Below are 20,524 nucleotides of genomic sequence, written 5' to 3'. Positions count from 1 at the left end.
TATAGCACTTTTCCAAAGCGCTTTACAACTTATGCTTCACATTCACACACCGACAGCGGACGCAACCATACAAGGTGCCAACCTGCTCATCCTTCCCATTACTAGACGACTGTTCTACCTCCTGAGCCACTGTCGCCCCTAGGCTTACAGTTCTGTATGTTAGTCAACAATCAGACAAACTGTACTAGTGTGAGGGATCAAATGTTCTCCTTTAGAAAGATCTAACACTAACATGTGTAAAAAATAAAGACATTCTTAAAATAAATCAATATACATATTATTGATTTATTTATATCAAGCCGCTTTGTCTTCCGACATGTTACACATGGCTCTTGGTATTGTATCTTAGTGCTGGTATTCTTATATACCAATATCCTGTTTTAGCCTGGTATCTTATCAACCTGATATCTGCTATCAATACATAAGATGAGATAAGATATTCCTTTATTGATCCCCTTGGGGAAATTCCGGTATCGTAGCCGCATGGGGGAGGGGGGTACAGGTAGTATCCCTACCTGCTTACATCCCTAATAGCTTACCCATCCTATGAGTAATACCTATATGGCTACATGTATGAATTAATAGATTACATGTACAATGTAATTAGATTAGATTCAATGTATTGTCATTGCACAAGTAAGTTGAATTAAGTTGGCATCTAACCAGAGGGCAAAGCAGCAGTAAAATGCACCGCAATATACAGTATGGAAGGAGGGATGCTGGGCCTCGTGTTGCGCATGAGCCGCCATCTTGGTCATCATAATGTGAATCCCTACCCTCCTTCAAAACAGCTCTCAAAGAGCCCCTACGGGTGGCTGCAATTAGAAACTGGCCCCGGTAAATGGCAAAATACCCCCACCCACCCAACTCCCTCCAATGTACAGTTTATTCCCCTTCGGATATATTTTTTTTTATTATCTCTTTTTCTTAGACAGTACTGTATATTTGTATGTCATAAATGTCTTGATGAATTGAAAATGGAGGACCCTTATGTAAACAAGACGAAAGTCTTTTTCTGGTCTGCATCCTCTTAGCAGTTGTTTGTATTGAACCGTACTGTATTGTACCCATTCTGCAATCTGTTAATAAAGTTTTCAATCAATTTTCAATCAATCAATAGAATAATAGATGAGATATTACGCTAATGGCAATAGGGCTGTCTTAAATACTTCGAAGCTTTGTTCGATGGCACAAGCTTCGAACATTAAAAAGAAAATCGAAGTTTAAAAAAAAATCTAAATAAAAATCTAAAAAAAAAAATTCGAAGCTTCGAATTAAAATCGAAGCTCGGCCCCGAAGCTTCGATTGCCAAAAAAAACTTCGAAGGTCAGCCCTAAATGGCAACAACCCTGGCAGACCTGACGTAAACAGGAGCAGTCTGAGGCTGACAAGCAGCATCCTGTTTACATGCCGTCTGCCTCTTGTTTCCTCAGGGTCCACGCACTCTCATGACTGGACAGGTACAGGCTAATTCCATCAACAAACAAAGGCCAGTGTAATCAAATCTAACTGCTGTAATAACCTATGATTAGCCGTCGGAGGGAAAAACAAAAAGGGACATTCATATATTCCGTTTCCGGTCGAGACAATACATTTGAAATGAGATTAACGCGATCAAAAGTTTGATCGAAAACAGTTGGAACAGAAAACAAAACAAAACTCAATTATTGTACAGATGGCTAAATGTGATGAAACAGCAGCACCTGCTTTAACGTGTATCACCACACACACACACACACTCTTCTGTATCTGAAGAGGCACTTTGCCAATCAGTCAATACCACATCAAGGTTACAACCTCCGCAGAGCACCAGGCTCTCGGTCAGCAGCACACTGACTGAGTCATCAGGCCATGAGATGAACCAGAGCAGACAGTCCTCCAGACATCTACACTGCAGTCAATAGCACAAGTCTGCACTCTATTGGACAAATGTTGCCTTTCGTTTCCATCCCGCCAGCAGGCTTGGATCAATAAGAGCACAGATGCATGGGTAATAATGCCTTGGGGTTAGAAAGCTAGTGCTGTATGTTGGTTACAGGGTGGTAGCTGTTTCGTTATAAAACTAGTGTTATGGTTTTAATGGTTCCTGAATTTCCCCAACCAAGGGGATCAATAAAGGAATATCTTATCTCATCTTAACTGTTTAGTTGTGAGCTATCGACATGTATTACCGTTTGTTGAAAAGATAGCTATTCTTTGAGAAAGACACTTGCATGTGCCTGGATGTACTCTACAGCTATGTACCAATGCATTGCCAAGAGTGATTTAGTCATTTGAATCATTTTGAAATAAATTTCAGAGGAAACACTTACAGAAGCAGAAAGTGTGTGACTATGTGATTATGACGTAACTAACCGTGCTTCTCCGGCCGGCCCTCTGTGGTGTGGAACATGCCGAGAGTTTCCATGTTGAGGGCACACACCCCCCTCATGAAGGCCTTCTTCATGGATTCCTCGTAGCGCTCTCTCTCCAGCCGCGTCCGCAGGACCTCAGCGTGAGCCGTCTCCACAGCCTGACAGTGCTGCACAGGAACACAAGAGAGATGGATTCAAAAGTAAAGCCCACAAAACTAACTCTGTACAGGAGTTAGCAACGTCTCCTTATCCGTCTACCTGTGCTGGCTGGCTCCTTCACTGTAATGTTTCTCTCTGGAGTGACTCCATCTCTTTCCCAGGCTCCATACTCTTTCTTTCTTTCTTTTTGTCCCCCTTCTCTCCCTCTCTCTGCATAAAAGTCTCTCTCTCTCTCTCCTTTCTTGGTCCCTCTCTCATATGAGTCTCTCTCTCTTTCTTGGTCTCTCTCTCATACGAGTCCCCCCCCTCCTTCCCTCTCTCATACGAGTCCCCCTCTCCCAGGCTCCATACTCTACACCTTTATGACATGTCCATAACCTCCCTCTTTCTTTCCTTTCTTGTTGCCCCCCTCTCTCATTTTTTGCCCCCCTCTCTCATACGAGTCCCTCCCTCCCTCTCTCATACAAGTCCCTTTCTCTCTCAAGAGTCCCTCCCTCCCTCCTCTCTCTCATAGAGGTCCCTCCCTCTCTCATACTAGTCCCTCCCTCTCTCTCTCTCTCTCTCTCAGAGTCCCTCCCTCCCTCCTCTCTCTCTCATAGAAGTCCCTCTCTCTCTCAGAGTCCCTCCCTCCCTCTCTCTCTCTCATACAAGTCCCTCTCTCTCATACAAGTCCCTCTCTCTCATACGAGTCCCTCCCTCACTCTCTCTCTCATACAAATCCCTCCCTCTCTCATACGAGTCCCTCTCTCTCTCAGAGTCCCTCCCTCCCTCTCTCTCTCTCTCTCTCTCTCTCTCATACAAGTCCCTCTCTCTCTCATACGAGTCCCTCCCTCTCTCAGAGTCCCTCCCTCCCTCTCTTTTTTGTTTGATCTACTTTTTCTCCCATCCCAATTTCGTATTGTCCAATTCTACCCTCCCCTGTCTCGAACGTTGTTAGACCATGCCTCCCACAGGCCGGCTGTAATGTGGACGAAGCCTTGCATCACGTGTCCCCTCCGGTACACGAGGAGGCAGCCGTCGCATCTTTTCACCTGCACAGCACGATCTCTCAGCGGCGAGGGTCTGCGTGGGAGGCTCATACTGCCCCCGTTGCTTCCTGATTCTACTGCGCAGGTGCACCAACCGACCTGTAGGAGTCGATGTCCACAACGTCCGATCCCTACCCACCAGCTTTCCACCCCTAACACTGCCAATTGTGTTAGTATGAACGACCAGCCAAGCTGGTAGCAATGCCGAGAGCTGGGCTCGAACCCAGCATCTCCTGCATTGGTGGCGAGCGCCTTGCCCACTGCGCCACTTAGCTGCCCCCACCCTCTTTCTCTCATACAAGTCCCTCTCTCTCTCATGAGTCCCTCTCTCTCTCTTACGAGTCCCCCTCCCTCTCTCTCTCATACAAGTCCCTCTCTCTCTCATGAGTCCGCTTCTCTAGCGTGCATAAGTACACATACGGTATACTAGATTTTTTTCTAGAAATTTCCAAAAACGTCTGTTTTTCAAAACGGTATAAAACGGAAATGTACAGATGAAAAAACAATCAGTTTCGTACATGTTGACTGCAAGCAAGTCATTGATAAGCGACGGGCGTATTAGACACATAGCCATAATATAGAATATAGAAATAGCTCCGCGAAAATCATGAAATATCGGAAAATCAGTCCCAAACGGCTGGCATTCAAGCGATAAATCGTGCGCCCCCTGCTGCCACTCAATGTGTTAAAGGACCATGCCAGTCTAATGTAGAGTAACTCTGCCTTAAAGGACCATACCAGTCTAATGTAGAGTAACTCTGCCTTAAAGGACCATACCTGTCTACTGTAGAGTCACTCTGCCTTAAAGGACCATACCTGTCTAATGTAGAGTAACTCTGCCTTAAAGGACCATGCCAGTCTAATGTAGAGTAACTCTGCCTTAAAGGACCATACCCGTCTAATGTAGAGTAGCTCTGCCTTAAAGGACCATACCGGTCTAATGTAGAGTAGCTCTGCCTTAAAGGACCATACCTGTCTAATGTAGAGTAACTCTGCCTTAAAGGACCATGCCAGTCTAATGTAGAGTAACTCTGCCTTAAAGGACCATACCCGTCTAATGTAGAGTAGCTCTGCCTTAAAGGACCATACCTGTCTAATGTAGAGTAGCTCTGCCTTAAAGGACCATACCAGTTTAATGTAGAGTCACTCTGCCTTAAAGGACCATACCTGTCTAATGTAGAGTAACTCTGCCTTAAAGGACCATACCCGTCTAATGTAGAGTAACTCTGCCTTAAAGGACCATACCGGTCTACTGTAGAGTCACTCTGCCTTAAAGGACCATACCTGTCTACTGTAGTCACTCTGCCTTAAAGGACCATACCAGTCTAATGTAGAGCCACTCTGCCTTTTAAAGGACCAGTCTAATTTTGACTTCTCACCACCAGTCACCATTACCAGAGATTCCCCCATCCTTAACACATTGGTTGCCAACAACGAGATTTCTCGTGTTAACTCGCCATGCATGCGTTGGTTGCCAATAACGAGATTTCTTGTTATTTAATCGTTATTTCTTTTATTAGCAATATCCATTCATTTTTCATCCGTCCAGCCTGACGTTATCATTGGGAATGGCTCGGAGCTCGAAAAGGGCAAATACCGCCCCCTATCGTCTCCCGGATGGCAATGCACATCATTGGATTGGATTGAGTGAAAAAGTGGATCAGAGAAAAACTCCGGTCCAGGGTTTTCCCATCTCTGGCAAGCAGTGTCTGTTACCAGATTCACTGGCGAGGCTCGGAGCAGCTTTCGATTATGCGTTTCGGACTATAACGTTGGATCAATAAACGCGATCAATATTTGTAATGGCGATCAGGAATTGGATTCATCTTTTTGCAGAACATCTGATCTGAGGTAAGGAATCTGTTACCAGTTTTGGGTTAATCAGAGTTGTTTTTCACAACTTTGTGCGTGTGTGTGGCGTTAGGCGCAGAGCGCGGCACGAATAAATTATTTTTCAGCCCGCCTTTGTATCGTGCATAAGAACACAAATACTCTCGATAATCTAGCGTTTATTTGAAAACGATTCATAAATCAGCCGGAAAATGACAACGTGTTTTGTGTATTCCAGTAAATGGCTATTATCGCGGATTTTTTTTTCTTTCTAGAAATCTCCAAAACTATACTCGTATTTAAAACGGTATAAAACGGAAATGTACTGATGAAAAAACTATCCGTTTCGTACATGTTGACTGCAACCAAGTCATTGATAAGCGACGGGTGTATTAGACACATAGCCATAATTTAAGATATAGTTTAATCGCTCGCAAATGTGCTCGTCCTCCCATTGATTAACGTGCTGGCATCCAATCGATAAATCGTCATATCCGGCTAGCACCCAATGTGTTAACACATTTTGTGTTTGTAGGTGTATAAAGTAAAGTTTTTTTTTTTTAACAAATGTTTTTTTTTGTTTGACATGACATACAAACCTTTACAGTAGAAATCCACTATAAAACACATACATGCTCTTACTCGTTCTTCCCCCCCCCACCGGACCCCCCTTGAATACATCCATTATTCCGTTTGATACCAAGGATTAATAGTTCATATAATGTTTTATCCTCTCCCCCACCCCTAACCAGATTTCTATGCTGGCTTCATTAATACCTAGAATTCGTGCGGTAGATATCTCCAGGTAAATCACATCAAGATATGTAAGAATCCATACCCTCCGGCACATTTTATCAGGTTGAATCCAGCGTGATGCTATTAGCTTTTTGGCAGCCGTAGTACCGGACAAGATTAGCCTCTTTATGTGTACAGAGTGTGATACCTGAGAGACATCATTCAGCAGCAATACAGAAGGCATTACAGGTATTGTCAAATACAAAAATCCTGATAATAGTGTGGTTATTTCTTCCCAAAATATCTTACATACATATGCATAAATCAAGTCAAGTCAAGAGTTTTATTTGTCACGGAATACAAGTATACAATGAAATGCGGGTGGTCTTGCCCGCAACGATGTGCAATACAGTAGTACAACATATAATAGAATCCAATAGACAACATTGTGCAATAAACAGGTAACATAGTGGGACATCACAGTATTTGTACATAGTTATTTACAGAGCATGAAGGACATGCTAGGTCCCTTGGTAGTGCAATACACTGTTACTATTCTATTTTTAAAGTGACCTTTCCTTTGTGGCCATAAGTGTGGGCGTGTGCAGCATGAGTGAGTGCTTTCTCATGTTAAAGTGGCTGCTAGTGTGCGAGCGTGCACAGCGTGTGTGTCGTGTGTGTGCTTGTGTGTGTAGGGTTCAGTGTTCTGTGACCCTCAGTGTTCATTGTTCAAGGCTCTGATGGCCTGGGGGAAGAAGCTGAGCCGAAGCCTCTGTCCTAGTAGCTGGTGTTCGCAGGCGTCTGCCTGACCTCAGCAGCTGGAACAGGCTGTTATTGGGGTGGTGATGGTCTTTCATTATTCTGCAGGCTCTGGATTTGCACCTCTTGTTGTATAGAACCTGCAGGGGAGGTAGTGCAATACCCGTGGTACGCTCGGCAGAGCGCACCACTCTCTGTAGGGCCTTCTTGTCCTGTGCCGTGCTGTTGCCATACCAGGCAGTGATGTTTCCAGTCAAGATGCTCTCTACAGCTCCGGAGTAGAAGGACTGGAGTATCTTCCCCTTCTTCCTTAACTGTCTCAGGTGGTAGAGGCGCTGCTTCGCCTTTTTTACAACTGTGTCTATGTGTGTTGACCATGTCAGATCCAGATCATCACCGTTTGTACATAAGGAACATCGAGAGTCTTGTTTAAGCCCCATACGGTTCAATCGAATAGGAGTTAGGTAAGTCCTATGAATAAAATTAAGATTAATCTGTTGATGATCCGGGTTACGTGACGATAGCCGAACGTTTGCCCAGACCTCAGCCCAATCAAAATCTACTTCCAGGTCTGGTATATCCATCCTCCAAACTGAGTCTAGGGGAAGGGCTTCATACGAAGATGTAAGTAAGTGACGGTAAAAGTCTGTGACAAATCCTCTCGATGTCTCCCTTTCATAAAAGAACTTGTGATATCTGTGGTACTCAAGTGGTGTCTTTAATGGGACTCCATGAGCCTTCAAGCATGCTAATAATTGTCTGTAGAAATAATATGTGGAACTGGTGAGGTTAAATTTGTTAAATATATCTTGATAGCTACAGAAACCCCGTTCGTTGAAGATATCTCCCAATGTATGTATGCCATTCTTTTCCCATTTGGGAAATCTGATAGGTTGTTGTGCAATAAGGAGTGTATTGTTATTAAATATGGGAGAGTGTTTATGCCATTTATGTTGGTTAGTAAATTTGTTTTGTGTTTCACGCCATATCCGGATCACATGTGCAATAAGAGGGCCAAATTTCAAGTTGCATTGCTTAATTGATAGGTTGGTGTATACTACATCCTGCAGTCTATGTGGTGCCACAATGTTTTCTTCTAATGTTCTCCAGGATACAGATGCTTGAGAATCAAACCAGGTGATCAGTGGTCTTAAAGAGTACGCTTTAAAATAGTGGTAGAAGTCTGGAAATGCTAAACCTCCGTCGGCTTTGTTTCTCTGTGCGGTGGATCTTTTAATTTAAAGTAAAGTTTTTTAATCGGTTATTTTTTTGTGCTGATATCAGCTTACCTTACTAAATGCCATTCACACTGCCACTGTTGAAAAGTGTAAGTGGAAAATACTCCATGAGATTTTAAAGTTGCTTGGCATGTAACTCAGCCTTCTGAAAACCACTGTACCTTTTTATTTTCGCTGCACTCTAAACTGCGCTTGTTATTAACTCCTGGGTGCTCTCAGTTGCTGTGCGAGTTTGAATGGATCATAGTAAAGTAATACAGTAACATTAGCACAAATGTTCACAATGGTAAATTACCTATGTCTAGCGACTTTCAAGTTTCATGGAGCATATTTTCAACCCTCTTCAATCAATGGCAGTGTGAAAAGTAGGCTGAGATCTACCAAAACATACACCAATGAACACACTATTTGTAATGGTGAGAAGATTAAATTAGACTGGTATGGTCCTTTAACTCGAATTCCACAGTTCAGCTCTGCTCCAAGTATAATGTACCTTACTGGCTACTGTTTGTGATCATTCCTTTAGTAAAATACACTCTAAATAAAAAACAGACAAAAAATGCTGACACGGTAGATTACATCTCCCTGTATTCTCTGTGTGGTACAGTATGCAGTTTAGTTACGTGAAAGTCTTGAAATTGTTGTGCAGCCACACCATATAGGCAATGCGGTGAAAGCTATAGATACAAAGAACTATTTGCTCTATCCTTAGAGCCTTTAGCACAGTATTTAAGACAATCCCAATCCATAGAGCCAATCTCAATTAAGGGCACACAGCATCATATTAGTTTATAATATAAACATAAACATATTATGCGGACGACGTAATATTGTTCATGCAAAACCCTACCACCTCACTGCCTCATCTTCTCAAGCTGATTGATGATTTTGGCAATCTATCGGAATTTAGGATAAACTGGCCAAAGTCTGCCTTCCTTCCACTTAATGTCTCTGCGAAGGCTACATTCCTTCCAGAAAATATACCAATGGTAGAACACTTTAGATGTCTTGGAGTTGAAATATCCCCTACTATATGCCAAACGGTGAAGTATAATTATACAAGACTCCAAGATAGGATCACAAATGACTTTTACAGGTGGTCAAAACTTAAAAACTCGGTACAGGCCCGAGTATCAATAGTTAAGATGGATGTTTTACCTAGAATCAACTTCTTTAGCTCAATGTTACCGTTACCCACCCACCCCCCCCCCCCCCCCCCACCCCCTGCTGGTTACTGGAAGAAAAAATTACACTCCACCGCATATACATTTATTTGGAACAACAAACCTCCACGAATAAAAAGATCCACCGCACAGAGAAACAAAGCCGACGGAGGTTTAGCATTTCCAGACTTCTACCACTATTTTAAAGCGTTCTCTTTAAGACCACTGATCACCTGGTTTGATTCTCAAACATCTGTATCCTGGAGAACATTAGAAGAAAACATAGTGGCACCACATAGACTGCAGGATATAGTATACACCAAATTATCAATTAAGCAATGAGACTTGAAATTTGGCCCTCTTATTACACATGTGATTCGGATATGGCGTGACACAGAAAAAATTTACTAACCAACATAAATGGCATAGCCATTCTCCCCTATTCAATAACAATGCACTCCTTATTGCACAACGACCTATCAGATATCCCAAATGGGAAAAGCAGGGCATACATACATTGGGAGATATCTTCAACGAACGGGGTTTCTGTAGCTATCAAGATATTCATAACAAATTTAACCTCACCAGCTCCACTTATTATTTCTATATACAGTTATTAGCAACTTTGAAGGCTCATGGAGTCCCATTAAAGACACCACTTGAGCACCACAGATATCACAAATTCTTCTATGAAAGGGAGACATCGAGAGGCTTCGTATCTGACTTTTATCATCACTTACTTATGTCTTCGTATGGAATCCTTCCCCTAGACTCAGTTTGGAGGAAGGATATACCAGACTTGGAAGTAGATTTTGATTGGCATGAAGTCTGGGCAAACGTTCGACTAGCGTCACGCAACCCGGATCATCAACAGATTAATCTTAATTTTATTCATAGGATTTACCTGGCTCCTATAAGATTGAACCGAATGGGGCTTAAACAAGACTCTCTATGCTCCTTGTGTCTAAGGGGTGATATCGGTACATTTATGCATATGTATTGGGAATGCCCCCCTGTTAAGATATTCTGGGAAGAAGTAACCACACAATTATCAGAATTTTTATTTCTGACCATACCTGTACTGCCTTCTGTATTGTTGTTGAATGATGTTTCTTAGTTAGCAGCCTCTATACAGCTAAAGAGACTAATTTTGTCCGGTCTTACGGCTGCTAAAAAGCTGATAGCATCACGCTGGATTCAACCCGATAAAATGTGCCGGAAGGTATGGGTTCTTACCTATCTCGATGTGATTTATCTAGAGATATCTACCGCAAGAATTTTAGGTGTCAATGAAGCCAACATTGCAATCTGGTTAGAGGTGGTGGAGAGAATAAAGGTTACTAGGTTAGCATATGAATTGTAATCCTTGGTTAGAAACGAAATAATGGATGGATTATCCAAGGGGGGTCCTGAGGGGGGGGGGGGGGGGAAGAACGAGCAAGAGCATACCGGTATGTATGTATTGTAAGTATTATGTATATATCTTGTAACCTACATTTATATTGATTCAAATACTGGACTGTATAGTCCTGTGATTTATTGTGGATATTTAATGTTAATGTTTGTGTGTCTAGTTTTATGTCATGTCAAAAAAATAATTAAAGAAAATTGTTAAAAAAAAAAGAAATAGCTAAGTAAGTCGTCAGCACAGGGAAATAAGTCTGTAGCACTTTGAATAATGCACAGCAGCAGGAGTCTGCAGGACACACGGATGCGGTTCAGCCTGAGGCCTTCCTCAGCCTTCAGGAAAGCCCAGGGCAGAACACAGAGGGCTGAAACGAGTCCGTGTGTCCTGCTGCTGTGCATATTATTAACAGTACTACAGACTTATGCCGACTACTTTATTAGCTATTTTCATAACCTATGTTACACATCATTCCATTTCTCTCTCTTCCACATGGCATGTCCATCTAAACTGTATAGTGTCTTTAAATCACATAAAAAATTACATTAAAAAAAATGCTATTTGATGATGCTGAAATAATGTTTATTATGCATCTATTAATTTGGCTTCAAGGCAACATTTTATGGGACGATTCCCCACACATAATCTTCACACATTTTATAGTAAATAAAGGAGCAGACCAAAATGGTCAATTATCAATTAATTAATGGTCAATAATACCAATTATTATATTTGGTATTGATGAGCCCTCAAAGTACTCACACTTTTACTTGGTCAGCAAAAATAGAAAAATAGAAAAACAGAAAAAGATCAGTGGACTTCTCCAAAGACAGCAGTATTTCCTTACTAGGCCTGGTAGCTCCCAATTGGATTCAATTGAATTATTAGGCTTGATGGCGCTGGTTTCAGGGGGCCAGCACCTGCCATTGTTGTCAAAGATGTAATTTGGCCAACTAAGTTCCCGCGGCAGAAACTCGCAGAGCAAGGCAAACTAGAGACATCCGCAGGACGGGTGGCACAGATCAATCTCTGTATTTTAAGAAGCAATATCAGATAGATTGTTCAAATCAACAATAATTTCCATATGTTCATCCCAACCTCAAGCCTTACCTCTGCGAGCTTGGCCTCGTACTCAGCAGACAGGCGTACGCAGACCTCCTCGGCCCTAGCCCTGCACGCCTGCTCAACCTGGTCCTTCCAATGTCTATGGACCAGGGAGCCCCAGCCCCCAAACACTTTCCTCTTCAGCTGCAGGTGGTAGTGTTGCTCTGCCTTGCGGGCGCCATGGGCCTGGCAGACAAACACACAACCAGCACATTCACCTTCTAGGAGGAAAAACATCACCTTCACTATTTGTTTTTGAAGAGGCCTATATAGACACAATGCATTTTGTGCATCACTATTGTCAACCCCGATGCCCCCCCCACACACACACACACACACATCTAAATTAGGTTCTATGTACAGTAAACTATGGCACAATGGATAATAACATCATTCCCTGGATATTGGCAAATGCCTACAATTCAGCATTGTACTGTAGATGTTAATAATAACTCATCCACTTTAGCTGATTTGCACATTTTTAGTACTTTTAATTAAATTACTGGTAATAAATGAACAAAACAAAACAACAAATGATGACAAATGACGAATAACGGTTATTTTGAGTCATTTTTCCATTCTCTCTTAGTATGGGGTAAAGAGAAGCAGATGGCACAGCTCACTGACAATATTACAAGTAGCCGATCTACATTTCACAAGAGGAGAAATCTGTGTGAGTGTAGCATACGTATGTTCAGTGCGTGCCAAGTGATACTATGACATAGTGATGTATGGGTTGCGCGAGGCATGCAGAGATTTAAGGATTTGCATAAACCATTCAACTGCGCTGGCAGTAATCTAGCAGAGTTGAGACACAACTCACTACCACTATTTTGACATTCAGTTCCTGGGAAGGGACGTGGAAAACAGCGCGGGGTTCGAACAAGATGAAAGAAAAGGGAGAAAGTCGACGCCACAAACAGATGTAGCTGTCACGCCTGCAGTGTACTATCACTCACTTGAATGTTTTGTGTAATCACAACCAGGTTTTATAATCATTTGCAGTCTTTTTGCCACGTAAAACAGGTTTTCCCCCTTTCTACTAAACTCAATACAATAATATTATTGTAAAACAGTGTGTTGCAAATTAAATCTAGTATGCCATTTTTTTTTCAATGTTATTTCTATTGCTACCTTTGTCTGACGTTGCTACAAGGCAGTGGAGCCAAGACAAAGGTTTTCCACTATATAAAAGATGTGACAAAATAAACAAATAAGAAGAGTTTTTCTTCCTCAATCCTTTTCCAATAGCCTCTGTGTTTGCTCCTGAACTAGTTTTATATTACTTTATAAAATAGTAGTAGTGTCTGTTACTGGGGTCTTCAATACAACGATGTTACCACCTGAGAGAGACACCAATATCACATTTTCACTGCCGATACCGATTCAGAATCGGCCTAACCTTTCAGTATCGGCTGATACAGAGTATTGACCCAGTCCACTGCTTTCACTGGACAGTATAAACTTAAGACCACGGGTTTGGGGTCATTGGACAAAAATGATTGAAATGCAATACATTTGACTCCATTATAGAGATATAGTATAACATGCTTCAATGTGTCAAAAATAGAGCAAATCAGGGCACTTTGCTTTGATTCCTGACATGTTACACATGGTTCTTGGTATCAGGTTTTAATATCGGGTCAATTCTACAATACTGATACCCTATTCTAGTCTGGTATCTATTTTAGCCTGGTATCTGACCAATATCCAATACCAGTATCGGTGCATCCCTAGTTTACCACCAAAGCCAGGAAGAACCCTACAACCCCACCTCTTCCCCTACATGTGTACCTCCTCCTTGGCCTCACTGTGCTTCAGCCTCCAGTGGGTGAGCACCCGCATTGCCTCCAGCTTCTCCTTCTGACTGTCCAAAGTCTGGGTCAGGATCACTATCACCTACAGGAGAGAAGGGTGAGACACACCACATCACACACTCAAGAAGAGACACCACACATCACACACTCAGGAAGAGACACCACACATCACACACTCAGGAAGAGACACCACACATCACACACTCAGAAAGAGACACCACACATCACACACTCAGAAAGAGACACCACACATCACACACTCAGAAAGAGACACCACACATCACACACTCAGGAAGAGACACCACACATCACACACTCAGGAAGAGACACCACACATCACACACTCAGGAAGAGACACCACACATCACACACTCAGGAAGAGACACCACACATCACACACTCAGGAAGAGACACCACACATCACACACTCAGGAAGAGACACCACACATCACACACTCAGGAAGAGACACCACACATCACACACTCAGGAAGAGACACCACACATCACACACTCAGGAAGAGACACCACACATCACACACTCAGGAAGAGACACCACACATCACACACTCAGGAGACACCACACATCACACACTCAGGAAGAGACACCACACACACCACAGATTTTCGACCATTTCTACCTTTACCTCGCTCTCGTGCGGAGGAGGGATTCGCAAAAAGGTGGTGTGGAACTATAAATGCTCAAACCCCTGCAAGCACCGCTGATAAAAGAACCTATGTGGACTTCCAACTTAAGCTTTTCTGTCAGAATCAGTGCACATGACACACCTCGTCTTTCCTCTGGTTGGAGGTCTGGTAGGTGTCCAGCAGACCCTTCAGGCTGTCCAGCTCTGCGTTGAGGCCGGCCGTCTGGGCAGCGTGCCTCTCCCTCTCCTTCCTCACCTCCAGCTTCCACTTCCTCAGCTCCATCAGCACATTGGACTGGTCGTAGGGGACACGGGAAGAGTGGGACGGAAGTACCAGTCTTTTTGGACATTATTCTTCTTGCGATACGAAAATCACTGTGCCCTTTCTTTTTTTCTTGTAAATTTTCATTTTATCTGATAATGTGTCTTAGACATCACATAAACCCTTGAAAGTCAACACATCTGACTAAAATGCCATGTTAACATCTGAGGTGCATTTACTTTTCTGAGAAATTGCTCTACACAGATACTTGAAGCCAATGGCAGTGGTGAATCGACAGAGAGAGGGACTCGTATGAGAGAGGAAGGGACTCGTATGAGAGAGAGGGAGGGAGGGACTCATAAGGGAGGGAGGGACTTGTATGAGAGAGGGAGGGACTCGTATAAGAGCGAGGGACTTGTATGAGAGAGGGACTTGTATGAGAGAGAGAGGGAGAGAGAGAGACTCTGACAGAGATTGGGACTCATATGAGAGAGGGAGGGACTCGTATGAGAGAGAGGGGGGCAACAAGAAAGCAAAGAAAGAGGGAGGTGACTGTCAGAGTAAAAGAGGGAGTTACTACACATTTTTATCAGTAACGGTAAAAGATAAAAAGAATGGCACAGTGATTTCAGTATCGAGGCAGGAATGACTTTGAACCCACATGTCAAAAAGAGTGTTATGATCCTTTAAGGATTTTGAGGTACTAACCCGGCAGATTTATTTTGTCCACAATTTCCAAACCATCTTTGTTACTTGACTAGCGAGAACATTGACATTTGTGCACACATCCAGGGTTAGTTAGTAGAAGGGTGCTAGTGGGCTCGCAAAGTTTCTATCCCCGATTGTCATTACATTATGTGAATATTATAGGCAATATTCTTCAGCCCTTAATAAAAGGATATGAAGAAAGAATAATAATAAGCAGTTACTGAATGAGGCAGAATCCTGTAGGGGTGACTGGTATCATATGGGGGGGGGGGGGGGGGGGCTGTTGTTTCAACGCCTGTTATGGACCTTGCACAGAACATTTCAGCTCGACAAAAAACTTAATGCTAATTCTTTGAATGCTAATATACTGAGGCACCCTTAGTTAATACCATCACTCAACATTCCTAAACCTATGAACACACTAATGCATAGTCTTTTCAATTACTAATAAAAAAACATCTTAAAGGGGACATGCATTATAATTGGCCTTTTCCAGTGATTGGCATGTTTTCCTAGCAATTGGGGATTATATCAATGTGGTCTGTGTCGTTAATTATCATATTGACTCATCAGTCTAGTCTCGAGTTCACGAGATCCTCCCTCACTCAACTAAGCTGTTCTGATTTGACAGTTTTGCTGACGTGAATATAGCACTGATTTGCATAACTAACACCCCCTCTATGGTTGACAGCGACAGCAGAGCGAGTGGAAATATCTTCACTTCCTCAAACAGAGCGAGGCAGAGAGCGCATAGTGTAACCCGACACTTCCTCAAACGGGCTCCTCTTTCAATCTTAACAAGCATTAAACAAAATGGCCCAGTCATCTATTCACCTTTGTTTAATACATGAGGCGTTGTCTAATGTTATCTAGCTACTGATAGCTCCTGATATCATCAGTTTGGTGCTGGCTGGCTAACGTGAGCTAACGTTAGCTGCTAGCCACAATGCTATACTGTTGTACTGGCATATTCCATTCACGTTAGCATGTAGCTAACAACATCTGAGATCTTTTTGTGAGACTAAACTATCCGCTCTTGGTGGTCAATTGTGTTGATGTTAGTTTTGTTTCATCAACAAATGAGAGGCAGAACACACAGTGAATGTATCCGTTTTGTTTATTGCACTTTCTTTGCTGAAAAATAAGTGCTACATTGGCTAAATAGCTCACGGAGGCATTTAAAGATGGTGGCTTGTTGATTTTTTTACAGGAAGTGTATTGGCACATCCAAGGTAACTACCTCCCCGCGCATGCTCAGTGCTGAATTCGAGACGTGATCCGTTGCGGTCTGACCACGCCTCGTTCTGACAAAACGAAAGTGCTCAGATCGCAAAACAAATGTCTAACTCGGCTGTCACTACGTTGCGCTCTGGAAAGCGAAACTCATCTTGAAAACGAAACGAAAACACCCTGCGTGTAACCGACGCCTCAGTCTCTCTCTATGCCAGTCGCAGACTGTGTGGATGACTGTCACTCAAAGTGCTTATGGGCGAAGCCAGGCCAACACAGCCTGAAATCCAAAGTGAGAAAGATTTGGCTTTTGAGTACTTGATTAGAACTATAAAACAATGATTTTTTTTTAATAAAACCTTACAGATGTGTTCAATAGACTCACAGGAATTGTGTAAAGTTGCCCAAATAGTGCTAGGAATAGCAATGCATGTCCCCTTTAAAGTCAATGTACACATTTGTGGGGGCCCTTGCAGGTTGGGGTCTATTTCTTTGGAAACTCCTAAAACATGCTATAACAATCACAAATCTGATTAATTGGGTGCTGTAAAAAACAAAACAAAACAACAGACAGGTATATATGATTAGAGCCCTATGTTCAGAAAAAAAGGCCTTTGCTTCCAGTAAGCTCTCAAGTCAATAACGAATAGGGGGCAGAATGTGATTGAATTGGAGAGGTTGGAGCTATAACATCAAGGATGATGCAGGCTGACCTTGAGGCTGTCGCTCCAGGTGTCCAGGATGCTCTCCACCCTGTTTATGTTTTCCTCAGAGATAAACATCTTTTCTGTTACCACGGTTACCACCGGGTCTGGGCTGCTCTGTCTGGACCCCTCAGAGAGAGCACTGGAGACCACGGAGGCCCTGCCTGACGAACCACCTGCCATCTTCTCAACTGGTAGGCATCAAGAAAAGACCATTTTCATTACGTACAGGAACAGCCAGAGGGCTCCTGATACAATATTATCAAAATACCAGGGACACAATATAATAACAATGGGATACCTTTGAAATGACATATGCCGGACTTCACTGTTCTGTTTTTCTGTTATTTGTACATGGTTAAAAGCTTGAACATTACCTAGGGCAATGAAATTCCTAAAAACAATTCTACTTAGCAAGTACCGGATGAAATTCAAGGCCTTTTAGATTTTCAAGCAGTCTTTCAAGGACCTTTTCCCGTTTGTGGAGGAATCCCTTTGTTTGTCCTAACAATAGCTTGAACCTCACTAGAGAGCCAATGAGCCAAAGCTGGATCCAACTCTCGACTTCATTGTTCTCCCAGATGGCCACTGGAAAACACTCCTCAGCTAAGCTAATTTAATCTACATGTATTTTGTGTTTGACTATTGAACTTATATTGATCATGAAGATCCGTCTACCATAATTGATGAGTCCGGTTCCACCACACATTTTAAATAACATTTGACAGAGCCTTGTGAATAAAGAAAAGCATGAAACAGAATGTTAATGTATTGCTAAAATAGAATGGGGGAAAGTATCACAGAAATTATAAAACATTTTCCAGAAATTATAGTGTATCAATATTTTCCCCACCAATGACTCATCTCTTAAAAAATGTGCTGATCATCCTGCCATGATGGTCTCCTTCACCATCTTCATCAGCTGAAGTGAAGTTCAAATTATACTGTCCCATTTTGGCTTTTTTATATATATATGCAATTGTATTTACCGTTAGAGGCTTTAGAGTCTGTGCGGTGCTCAACTATAGCAGGGGAGCCCTGTGCTGATCTTATACTCCTGTTGGACTGTCTCCCATCTCCAGTCTCAGGGGCGGAGCCTGACAGAAGAAGAAAGAGAGACAGCTATGAGAGAGAGAGCCTGACACAAGAGAGAGAGACATATATGAGAGCCTGACATGAGAAGAGAGAGACAGATATGAGAGAGAGCCTGACACAAGAAGAGAGACAGATATGAGAGAGCCTGACACAAGAAGAGACAGATATGAGAGAGCCAGTTATGAAAGAGTCTGGCACGAGAAGAGACAGATATGAGAGCCTGACACGAGAAGAGAGACAGATATGAGAGCCTGACACGGAAGAGAGACAGATATGAGAGCCTGACACAAGAAGAGAGACAGATATGAGAGCCTGACACAAGAAGAGAGACAGATATGAGAGCCTGACACAAGAAGAGAGACAGATATGAGAGCCTGGCCCCTGACACAAGAAGAGAGACAGATATGAGAGCCTGACACAAGAAGAGAGACAGATATGAGAGCCTGACACAAGAAGAGAGACAGATATGAGAGCCTGACACAAGAAGAGAGACAGATATGAGAGCCTGGCCCCTGACACAAGAAGAGACAGATATGAGAGCCTGACACAAGAAGAGAGACAGATATGAGAGCCTGACACAAGAAGAGAGACAGATATGAGAGCCTGACACAAGAAGAGAGACAGATATGAGAGCCTGACACAAGAAGAGAGACAGATATGAGAGCCTGGCCCCTGACACAAGAAGAGAGACAGATATGAGAGCCTGGCCCCTGACACAAGAAGAGACAGATATGAGAGCTTGACACGAGAAACAAGAGAGACAGATGATGAGAGCCTGACACAAGAAAAGAGAGACAGATATGAGAGCTTGATACGAGAAGAGAGACATATGAGAGAGAGCCTGACACAAGAAGAGAGAGAGACAGATATGAGAGAGCCTGACACGAGAAGAGACAAATATGAGAGCCTGACACGAGAAGAGAGAGAGACAGATATGAGAGAGCCTGACACGAGAAGAGAGACAGATATGAGAGCCTGACACGAGAAGAGAGAGAGACAGATATGAGAGAGCCTGACACGAGAAGAGAGAAACAGCTATGAGAGAGCCTGACACGAGAAGAGAGAAACAGCTATGAGAGAGAGCAGATATGATGGATGATTGGCTTGATTAGTCAAATTAATGATAGAAAAATGCTGTTTTGTTTGATTTCAGTGCAGTGCAGGGTTCTTACACCTTTTCCAAAGCAAAATTCAAGCTTTTTCAAGGTGCATTTTCAAGCTTTTCCAGCATCTTATGCGGCTGTGGTAAATTAAATATTTACTCAAAATGATAATTTTACTTCTTCCATCACATTAAATCAGATGTTATTGTGCTATAAACAACCAAAATGATGTAGACTTGGCATCCTATATAACCTGGCTGAGCCAATATGAAACAATCACTCAAATAATCACCAGATAAAACAGTCTTTGAGGTAGGCAGTCAATCAGCTCATTGAGCCTTAAAATGTACACAAAATCAAATCAACCTAGGATTTTTATATAACCCCCCACAGTGGTGTGTTCAGTTGGTACGTCCCAGCAGGGACCAGGATGTAAGCTATATGATGCCCACTCTCAAAGAGCACCTACGGGAGACTGCAATTCGAAACTGGCCCCTGTAAATGTCCTAACCCAACCCCCTCCAATGTACAGTAAATGTCCTAACCCAATAATACACGAGACCCCCCAGGCCATCAGGCTGCTCAACGAACAATAAACACTATGCAACAACCATCAAATGCACACAGCACACACACCCACACGCACTTTAAACAAACAACTCACTGCAGCACCCACTCTCCACACTTTAGATCACCTAAACACACTTTATATTTATTGGTAAAGGATTTGCACTACAACTCGTACACCTTACTGTAAATTGTACCTAAATTGTACCTCATCCCATTTCTGCTTTGCACTATATAGTATTGTATATTAGTACATTGCATAGTATATTGTATATTGTATGGTAACTCAGTTACTTCTATTCTGCATCGAACATTGTACATATGTCTATACTGAACACTTTGACCTCTATTTTTTTTACTTTTTTTTTTAGCGTTTATCGCTTTTCTGGTCAAGCATGACCGACAGTTGTAGAGTGAAACGGGAGGGAGAACAGGGGAAGACATTCGGCAAATGACGGCGGGTCCGGGAATCGAACTCGGAGTCAACCAGAACCGTGACGCAGCACGGCTCCTCCCGACGCAGAAATAGCGCCGAGATACGCGGTGAGCTACTAGAGCCCCCCTTGACCTCTATTTTTACTTCTATTTTATTTCATACTTATCTTGTCTAGCACAGTC

At 42.7% G+C, this 20,524-nt stretch overlaps 1 protein-coding gene across 2 annotated transcripts in view; it reads right to left on the bottom strand.

The window, feature by feature from the left end:
• poc5 (POC5 centriolar protein homolog (Chlamydomonas)) overlaps positions 1-20,524 on the bottom strand; it is a 52,781-nt gene that overhangs the window by 9,736 nt on the left and 22,521 nt on the right. For both annotated transcript variants that reach the window (XM_084325549.1, XM_084325550.1), the window contains exons 4-9: positions 18,131-18,238; positions 17,151-17,332; positions 14,380-14,532; positions 13,570-13,674; positions 11,782-11,961; positions 2,356-2,521 (exon numbers count right to left, since the gene is read on the bottom strand). In XM_084325549.1, coding sequence (XP_084181675.1) covers positions 2,356-2,521; positions 11,782-11,961; positions 13,570-13,674; positions 14,380-14,532; positions 17,151-17,332; positions 18,131-18,238 — 894 coding nt within the window. The remainder of the gene's footprint in view (positions 1-2,355; positions 2,522-11,781; positions 11,962-13,569; positions 13,675-14,379; positions 14,533-17,150; positions 17,333-18,130; positions 18,239-20,524) is intronic.

The sequence above is a fragment of the Notolepis coatsorum genome (assembly GCF_963971535.1).
Source record: "Notolepis coatsorum genome assembly, chromosome: 1".
Taxonomy (NCBI): Eukaryota; Metazoa; Chordata; class Actinopteri; order Aulopiformes; family Paralepididae; genus Notolepis; species Notolepis coatsorum.
This window is presented reverse-complemented; position numbering and strand designations above follow the sequence as displayed.